The sequence below is a fragment of the Juglans regia genome, chromosome 7 (genome assembly GCF_001411555.2).
Source record: "Juglans regia cultivar Chandler chromosome 7, Walnut 2.0, whole genome shotgun sequence".
Classification (NCBI taxonomy): Eukaryota; Viridiplantae; Streptophyta; class Magnoliopsida; order Fagales; family Juglandaceae; genus Juglans; species Juglans regia.
Window position 1 is genome coordinate 17,742,528 of NC_049907.1, and position 9,988 is coordinate 17,752,515.

Genomic DNA, 9,988 nt, shown 5'->3' on the forward strand with positions numbered 1-9,988 from the left:
CTATAGTAAATCTAAAAGTATTTTTTAAAATTATTATATTATATATATGAGATTTTTATTCATATGAGATTTTACTATCTATATATATATGAGATTATTATATTATAAATTGTTAAATTGTGAAGATAAAACTGAATATGATTTGTTGGAGGTTATTAAAGATTATAAAAATAAAATAAAAATTAATAAAAAATATAAATAATAAAAAATAATAAAAATTTATTATTATAGAGAGTGTGATGACTAATTTAATGTAGACTTTAAGATTTGAATGATTAGCTAAAGGTAAAAAAATTACATATTAATTAAAATTTGAAAAATATGATAACGAATCCAATACTAATGTCCATAGTAAAAGTTATAAGGCCATTTTTGTCTACTGATATTTTTTTTTAAATACAACTATGTTTCACAACATTCGAGAAAAGTATGTTTGTGGAAAAATATTAAATTGATATTTTTATTATACTTTTTAGTTTCTTTTAATATTAAAAAATATTTTAATATGTGTCAAACAAATAATATAATTTTATTTTTAAAATACTTATAAAAATTATTTAAATAAAAAGCCTCATAACGCAACTTCAAACATACCCTTAATAAAACTTCTTAGTACTTATCAAATTTATGCATTTTGTCCATGACTATCACGTGCAATTAATTAGACATATAATTGGGTATTTTTCTCTCCAATTATTGACGACAAACTCATGACAAAATACGCCACCTTGGAATTAAATTCTTGCCAGCATTAGATAAAAATATTTATGTATTTGTAAGCATGGATCACATGATATTACCGCAGCCCCGCAATAATTCGAGAACATGATTACTTAAATTTGAGTAATACTATATATAGTCGTAAAATGCGTAAATATCGTACAGTCGTTTTAAAAAAATTTGGAGTCTATTATTAAAAAATTAATTTCTTTTCATGTAAGTTTTATATTTATTTATTTTTTTTAAAATGACTACACAACGCTTGTACACTCACGACTATACGTATCATTTTTCTTTATTTTTTATTTTTTTGTTGTTCTTGAAATTAGTCCCTTTTCAAAATTGATATCCACAAGTTGTAGTGATGATGATCCACATTTTTTTTTTTATACAGAGGTGTAGAGTTTCAAATATAAATCTTTTATTTGGAAAATCGAGTCACATGCCATCAAACTGTCAGACTCTTAGCACATCTTAATTCTACACCATGTACATGGTATCTTCTATATGGCAAAAAGCTCGTGACCAAGGCATGGGAGTGAGCTCCATCACACATTCTCGGCATGAGTAAGCGCCGGGGGGGACCATGCGTGTGGCATTGACATCCTCTGTTACCCACTAAAGATTGCATTAAGATTTTCTTTAAATTATTGTTTGAGTTTGAAAGTTTTAACTAGAAAATAGATGAAGATATAAATTAAATAAACTTTTCTTGTAGCATTAAATGTGATAGGATCTAGTAAAGTTCTTTTAGATTTCGTTAGGATACAAAAGCATTCTCAATTCATCTCATTTCATTTTATTATTATAATTTTTTTAAATTTTTATATAAAATATAATAAATAATTTAATTTTTTCAAATTCTAAAATAATATTAATATAAAAAATAATATTATAATAATATTTTATTTACCTCATCTAAAACTATCTCTTCTCATTTTACTATTCAAAATTGTTTAAAAAAAAAAATGTAATATTAAGCTTTTTTCGAGCCCACTGTCGAGCGCACCTCGAGCAAACTCATGGGTCGAGCTTTGCTAGAGCATATGTCGAGCAAATTTTCTATTTCTCGATTTTCAACTCCAAAACTAGTCTCCCCTCAAACAATCTCCCACTTGGAGACTGGGTTTCCACATGTTAGTAACTGTTTCCAGCCAAGCCCTATCATCTCTGTAGCTCACAACTTCCGTCTTCAAGCCATAAAACAAATTGAAATCAAGCTCGACTTTAGTCTCCCACATCCATCGCCCTTAGTCAACACATCCACTGGACGATTCACAACTCCCACTAAACTAGGAGTATCCGGTCTCAAACTGACATTGGCAACCTCAACTAACTTTTCTAGGCTTACATGAGGAACGACAAACCTGACTCCCTTTGGCTTCCTCATATGTTTCGCGCGATCAAGTCTGGTTTTTTGCACTCTTGTATTTCCCTGCACATTACTGGACCCTGATGTTAAATGCAAAACTTTAGATCTCTTACCATGCGCCAAAACCAGCGCACCCTTAGTGATCTTCCAAGCTCCTCCAGAGAATGCTACTGCATAACCGCTGTCATCAAGCTGTTCCACAGAGATCAAGTTTTTCTTTAGATCTGGAATGTGTCTGACTTACTGTAAAGTCCATACGATCTTGTTTGGAAGTGTGATGTGCACATTACCTACTCCCACTACATTCAGTGTCTCTCCATCAACAACATACATCTTCCCAAAATCACCAGCAACATAATTCTACATGATTTCTCGATGGGAGGTGCTATGGAACAAAGCCCTTGAATCCAACACTCAATCATCAATTAGACTATGCACTGCAAGAAGTAAGATATCATGAATTTCTTCTGCTACTACATTCACCGTATCATCCTCAGTACTTTCTTGATTCTTGTAGTTTTTCTTAATGTGGCTTGGCTTGTCACAACTCCAACACATGATCTGCTACCCAAATCTTGTCTTGCTTTTTCCCTACTCTTGGAGTTTGACCTGTCATGTCCTCTGCCCTGATTTTCAATATTCAGGGTTGATCCTGAATCCGAGAACTCACTTCAGTCTTTTTTACGTACCTCTTCAGCAAGGATTATGTCACGTACGTCGTCATAATTCAGTTTCGTCTTGCCGACTGAACTACTCACAGCCATCCTCATGGCCTACCAACTATTTGGCAGTGATGCCAACAGAATCAATGCTCTGATCTCATCATCAAACTCAATCTCTACAGAAAACAGTTGATTTGTGATCGTATTGAATTCATTGAAGTGTTGGGCCACAGACATACTTTCTGACATCTTCAGATTAAATAATTTCTTCATCAAGTACACTTTATTATTCGTCGACGGCTTTTAATACATACTTGACAAAGTCGCCATGAGATTTGTCCTGATTTTCTTCTTACTAGCATCGTGTGTCACTGTTTTGGATAAGGTCAGCCGACAATCCCCAGAACCTAACGATCTAAAATGGGTCTACTCAGCATCATTTATGCTCTCCAACTTCTTTCCTAACAGTGGAAGATGGAGCCTCTTCCCGTAGAGATAGTTCTCGATCTACATCTTCAACTACCCAAAATCAGTGCCATCAAACTTCTCGATCTTGGGTGCTTTCACTTTATCTCCAGCCATCGTTCTCCTTTAAATCCGACCTTGGTTCTTGATACCAGTTGTTGTGCAAAACACACACACACCAACGATGACAAATAAATTAAAAGCAAGTACGATCAAGCACACGACTCACAATATACGTGGTTTGGTAAATTGTATACGTCCACAAAACTGCATAAATATTATTAATCAAATGAGATTACAATCAATCAATCTCAACTCACACACTCTTGGGCTTTTTGCTCTCTCACACAATATGCACTCACTTGATAATTGTTCTCTCTCAAAATATGCTGAAAGTCGTACAAAACAATTCAAATATAACATATTTATAATAAACGACGTTGGAAACTCTAATATGGCAAAAACTTCGTTCTTCGCTTGAGCGGCATGTTGAGCGCGCATCGAGTGAACAACCAATCAACATTGGCTCAAGCGAAACACAACCCCGAACACTAGGGTTTGTGTCTCGCTCTAGCCTACTGTCGCACGAGACTCGAGCTAACTCACGGGTTGAGTTTCGCTTGAGCCCACTGTCGAGTGCACCTCAAGCGAACTTATGGATTGAGATTCGCTTGAGCGCACGTCGAGCAACTCTCAATTTCTCAATTTTCAGCTTCAAAACCTGTCTCCACCATATAAATGCTTTAGTTATTAAAATATTTCATAAAAATAAATCTAAATATACATATCATACAAACTCATGTCAATTTATAAATTTATTTTTATAAGATATTTTTATGATTATAGCACTTCATTTCTCTAAATTTATTTTTTCTAAATTTATTGAGGTAGAAGAAAAGGTCGCGTGTATGTATAATTTTATTTTGGTGTTTTTTTTTTTAATAATTTATTTATTTATTATTATTATTATTATTATTATTTTTAATGCTAGTAACACGGATTGGATTTGGTTGGAGCTGTTCAAAAGGTATGAAGGGGGAACGACCCATTATCCAACAAAAATAAGGGGCGCCAAGTTGCTGAAGCTGCGGTTGGGGTTAACGCGTGGGAGCACTAAGCAGCGCATTCATTTCCACGTCTAGACACCGCAGCCTGACGCTCCAACAAATGGCACTCGCCGTTTCAGCCAGAACAACACTCCATTTACAGACATGCCATGTATACAAGGCATACAATTTTGTAATATTTAATGTTGAGTTTTTAGACAGTTAGGATTATGGACCTCATATGACTATTTAATTAATATCGTAGCATCTTTTTATATTAGAGAATCTAATTTGATAACGAGAATTTTAAGTTTAATTTATATTTATTACATATGTAAAAGTGTTAATTTTTTTATTATCTCAAATTCTATTATCTGAATATATTTATTAATGTGATATAGTTTAAGGCATACGAAATGAGTTAAAATATAAAATACAAAAATTTCATATAATTTATATAATAAAATTTAGAATGAAAGAGTAATATTTTTGTGATTGAAAAAGTGTGGTTAAAAATCTAACCCTGGTTAAGTGTTTGGCCCCAAATACCAACTTGGCATTTCTCTTACCAAAGTCTGATTTTTACTCTCTTTATACCAAAGAAAGAGAGGGGTGGAAGGAAAAAGTTGTTTTGCGCCTCCTGTAATCTCTATGCTACTTTGGCATTGTGTGCTTCACTTGCATGTTGTTAGGATTCTTGGAATCTTGTTGCGCTACTCGCTCCTGGGTCGTGTTGGCAAGGCATGGCGGCTAAGAAACTGTGCGAGTCTTTCTCCAAGAGAATTATCGACGAGGTGCAGAGATGGGGTTGTATGAAGCAGACGGGGGTGAGCTTGAGGTACATGATGGAGTTTGGTTCCGATCCCAACGACAGGAACTTGCTCATCTCTGCTCAGTTCCTTCACAAGGAGCTCTCCATTAGAATTGCCAGGAGGGCCATCGAGCTCGAAAGCCTGCCTTATAGCTTATCCGAAAAACCTGCCGTTTTGAAGGTACTTGCTTTGAGATTTTGAGTTTTGGGTTACTATTTTTATTTTTTTTGTGTGGTATTATATTTTTGATTTAAATATGCGATTTTTGTCTATGAAACAGGAAAAGGTGTTAATGATATATGTAGCTTCTTTTGTGGTTATTATTTTCTGTGCGTGTGATTATATTTCTAGTAATAGAAGATTAAGAAAATTTGACGTGGCATTTCTTGAGATGTTTTTGATTCGAATCCTTGGGTTCTAGATTAGTGTTTATTATAGTAATAGTTATGGAGATTCCTGTTATTTGAGCTTCGATTTTATTCTCGCCAAAAAAGAAAAAAGGTTTCGAATTTAATTTTTTTTTTTTGCTTGCACGGCCTCTAAGGAAATTTTCTGACAATCACTGTACATGTTCTATAAAAGGAATATAGCTTATTGTGATTTTCGGTCTAAAATATAATAAAGGCATTTTTATTTATTTATTTATTTTCTCAGCATTGTTGAAGTACCTTTCTTTCTTTTAAATGCTAAGATCAATGTGGTTTTTGCCCTCAAAAGGGAAGAGTGGCTCCATATTGTTAAGCAAATGACGCCTGAGGGTCGCTTTTGCCTGTTTGCCAATTGCTTGTGACTTGGCAGCTTGTCATTAAATGCTATACTAATTTTAGTAAGGTGATTGGTGAGGGTTTTCTTGTATTGTTTTAGATTTACACTGAGTAATGTGGAAGTGATTCTGTTGGCTTTTATTGTTTGGTAGGTTCCGCATCTTATTTTTAAGTGCTCTACTAATCTTGGTATGGTGAGGTTTCAATGTTTTAGTTCTACAGATTAAGTGGAAATGTCTCTGTGGATGACCTCACTTATATTTCATTTCATCTATGGGAGAGGGAATCAATTTGAGTTGATTGTTTATTTATTAGATGGTAAAGTCAGGGTTTAGTTTCAGGTCTTGAGTGGGTACTCACTTTGTGTAAGGTTTTCATTCTTAGGTTCGAGATTGGTATTTGGATTCTTTCCGTGATCTGAGATCCTTTCCTGAGATCAAGGACACGAATGATGAGAAGGAATTTACTCAAATGATTAAGGCAATTAAGGTGAGACACAACAATGTGGTCCCCATGATGGCTTTGGGGGTTCAACAGTTGAAGAAAGGCATGGATCAAAAAATTATGTATGAGGATCTCGTTGAGATTCATCAGTTTCTGGATCGCTTTTACATGTCAAGAATAGGGATTCGCATGCTTATTGGTTAGTTCTAATCTTCTTTTGCCTTCTTACTGTACTTGACTGCTTTTCTAATTCGTCTGTTCACCTATTGTTTTCATCTTTTGCACTGCATTAATTTTATTGCTATTGGGAATGAGTTCTAATAATGTCTTATATACTTCAATTTTGGCTGAAATTCAGGGCAACATGTGGAGTTGCACAATCCTAATCCCCCTCCTCATTGTGTGGGTTATATAGATACGAAAATGTCTCCACTGGAGGTAGCACGAGCTGCCAGTGAAGATGCTCGCTCTATTTGCTTGCGTGAGTACGGCAGTGCCCCTGATGTTCATATATATGGGGATCCCAAGTTTACATTTCCGTAAGTCATCTTGTTCTTATTTATTCCACTGTGTTCCTTTCAGATTTACTTATTAAAAAACATTTCCTTTCAGATTCTATTTGGGTGTTATGTTTCTGCATTTTTCTTTCATTTTCTTTTTCTCCCAACTTTCTTTAGAAGTAAAATACAATTTCCAATTAATTTTTCTTATTCTATAACGATTTTTTAAAGGAAAAAGTTCAGTTCTGTGTTCCTTGTGCTAGGGATATTCCGCCTTGAAACGTTGCTTGCTTTCTTTGTTGTTATATAATGTTCTGTTTGCTTTCATAACAGGTATGTTCCAACACACTTGCAACTGATGGTGTTTGAGTTGGTTAAGAACTCCTTGCGTGCTGTCCAAGAGCGCTTCATGGACTCGGACAAAGTGGCACCTTCTATTAGAATAATAGTAGCTGATGGTATAGAAGATGTTACAATCAAGGTATTGGTTGTTATTATATATACTCATGAAATTTTCAGTCCTTATAGAATTTTCGAGTTGACATTGAGGGTATATTATTTTTACATCCCACTCCCAGAAATAAGAAATGTTTATTCCACATCCTCCCTCCCCAATTTTTTTATATCTCTACAATCTTTTTTGAACTGTTTCCTTTGACTGAAGGAATGGCTAACAAGTTATTTTGACTGGAATGATAGGTCTCAGATGAAGGGGGTGGTATAGCAAGAAGTGGTCTCCCTAAAATTTTCACATATCTTTACAGTACTGCAAAAAACCCATTGGATGTGGAGTCTGATCTCGGTACAGCTGATGCAGTCACAATGGCTGGATATGGATATGGGCTTCCAATAAGCCGCCTGTATGCTCGGTATTTTGGAGGGGATCTCCAAATTATCTCTATGGAAGGATACGGTAAATTGAGTTTTTTCTCCAAATTTGTAGCATTCAGTCATTACATACTCTCAAATGTCTCGAATATCTACGCTATTTGGACTAGCACTGGGGGCTTGACATTCCAAGTCCCACAATTTGTTTGTTTTGATATGAGACATCCAAGTATTATATAGAAGAATTTGAACTAATTCTCATTTACCAGAATCATTTTTCTCTATTCAGCCAGCTACCAGCACTTGAATTAGTTTGGTTCACTTCGATATTCCTGTGTTTGTCTTCCATCTGGGAAATCATATTAGGTTACATATTTTGCTAGTTATTGTCTTTGAAAGTGTCAGTTTCTGTTGTCTCCAATAATACTTCATTAGTCTATTTTATTTCCATGCAGATTGAAGAGCAGAGTGAGAGTTTCTCGATTTACAATATATTGTAACATTGTAGCTTGCCTAAAGGATTTGCTATTCTCTCTTTTACTCTGCAAAAAACCATGTACTCAATTTAGATGAAGTTAAAACGTCGGGTAGCCCTTCATCCTTTGTCAGATTGAAGTCGTACCTACTATACTGGAGAGAAAAATGATTTACACAAAACACTTTTTTACAACATTTTACGCAATATGTTTTAAATGAGGGGTATTTTTATAAAATAACTTATAAAAATAACATCAATTTACAAAAATACCCTATCTTAAAACATTGTTGTGAAGTATGTTGTGAAATGTGATGTGTGTGTATCATTATTCTATTTTACTTGTGCAGGATTTTATCATGAACACTTAGGATCACAAGAACACATATGGTATATAAGACTGGAAGAGATATTCAATAAATGGGCAACATCATCTTAGATCCGTTTTTATTTTTATTTTTTTGATGTCGGGGAACCTCTCCAAGGCAGGGCCCTTTGAATCCACCTATGCAGAGTAAACTCCGGTCCCGTGCACCGCACCCTAGGAAATTGAATTCTGTATTATTTTCTTAGATGTTAAATCTTCATAAAAGTGAATTCTGTATTATTTTCTTATTTGTAGTCTGGTTATTGATAAGTCCATGCGTGTTTGTTGTCTCATGTTTCTTTTCTTTCCCTTCATACACCTATGAGTTCCTTACTCATCTGTAGATTTCGATGCATGCATACAGGGACTGATGCATATCTCCATTTGTCTCGATTGGGAGATTCGCAAGAGCCATTGCCGTGAGCCTAAGCCGCAGTTCTAAAGTCAACAACACTGCAGTTTTCATGAATTATGTTGGAAATATTAGAACGAGGGGAAATACCTTTAATGTTTTACAGTCAAAAGAGATGGATTGTTGTCAATTTTTAGGCCTAAGAAATTGGCAGTTTTGCATTATTTGTTTGTTTCTCCGTTTTTCTTGTATATTCTTCATGTGCTTTACTTCACCAGGTGCGTGATAATCCATCCATCTCCATGGGATCAGCTATTACATAGTACAGTTTTAAGTTAATTTTTTTTTATTGCATCAATTTCAACACATTTAGGTCATTGGCGTTTACATATATTTGAGTCGATGGCTTCTTAGAGGGCCAGTTATGGAGTGTGTTCCTAACGTGATGTGCATTTGCTTGGCTCCCCTTTGAGAGTAGCTTTCAGGGTTGCAGAATAAATCATCTATATGTATATTTGGGTTGCTTGGATAAATGCTAATGATTCGTGAAAGCTGATCAATCTTGTACAATGCCAAGATTTTTCATGTTTGAGACTAGGGGTGTAGAACTGGATCCAGATCCGGGTTTTAAAAACTGGGTAGTTATCCACCCAGATAAGCCCGAAAAAAATTCAAGTGATAACTGGATGTAAACCCAATATTCGTGTTGTAACCGGATTTTCGGGTTTACCACCTTTTTTTTTTCTTTTTTTCTTTTTAAAAAAAGGACTTCAAAACTTTTTAAAATGTTTTTATAGTATTATTTTTTTAAAATTTGGATATCATGTTTAATACTCATTTTCTTAAAAAAATATTTTAAACAGTTTTTAAAAGGTTTTTCTTTTTTTTCTTTTTTATAATTTTTTTGACAATTCAAAAGGCATTTTTTTTAATAGGCCTTTATGTTTTTTTTTTTTTTAATACAAAATACATAATAATACATAAACACACACGATACATGCATATTATATATTACATTATTGTTTACATTACAATACAAAACATTAATTTACAAAGGATAAAATAAATAATAATACATCACAATAATATTAAGATATTATTAATGTTGATCTTCTCCATCTATTAATATTATTGTAGTACGTATCTGCCATGCATGCATGATTTTTATATTAATGTTGATC

The 9,988-nt window shown here is 34.0% G+C and overlaps 1 protein-coding gene across 1 annotated transcript; it reads left to right on the forward strand.

Annotated features, from left to right (window-relative positions):
* The first annotated feature begins 4,835 nt into the window (after positions 1-4,835).
* On the forward strand, positions 4,836-9,175 carry LOC108981587 (pyruvate dehydrogenase (acetyl-transferring) kinase, mitochondrial-like). The gene is made up of 6 exons (XM_018952819.2): positions 4,836-5,257; positions 6,226-6,484; positions 6,644-6,824; positions 7,119-7,266; positions 7,485-7,698; positions 8,820-9,175. Exons 1-6 carry the CDS (start codon positions 5,009-5,011, stop codon positions 8,876-8,878), a joined length of 1,110 nt encoding a protein of 369 aa, XP_018808364.1. The 5' UTR covers positions 4,836-5,008; the 3' UTR covers positions 8,879-9,175.
* Positions 9,176-9,988: the final 813 nt, after the last annotated feature.

Coding starts and splice junctions, on each gene's coding strand:
- LOC108981587 (XM_018952819.2), top strand. CDS start 5,009: ATGGCGGCTAAGAAACTGTGCGAGTCTTTCTCCAAGAGAATTATCGAC. Junction 6,485..6,643: donor AGGGATTCGCATGCTTATTG/GTTAGTTCTAAT, acceptor GCTGAAATTCAG/GGCAACATGTGGAGTTGCAC. Junction 6,825..7,118: donor GATCCCAAGTTTACATTTCC/GTAAGTCATCTT, acceptor CTTTCATAACAG/GTATGTTCCAACACACTTGC.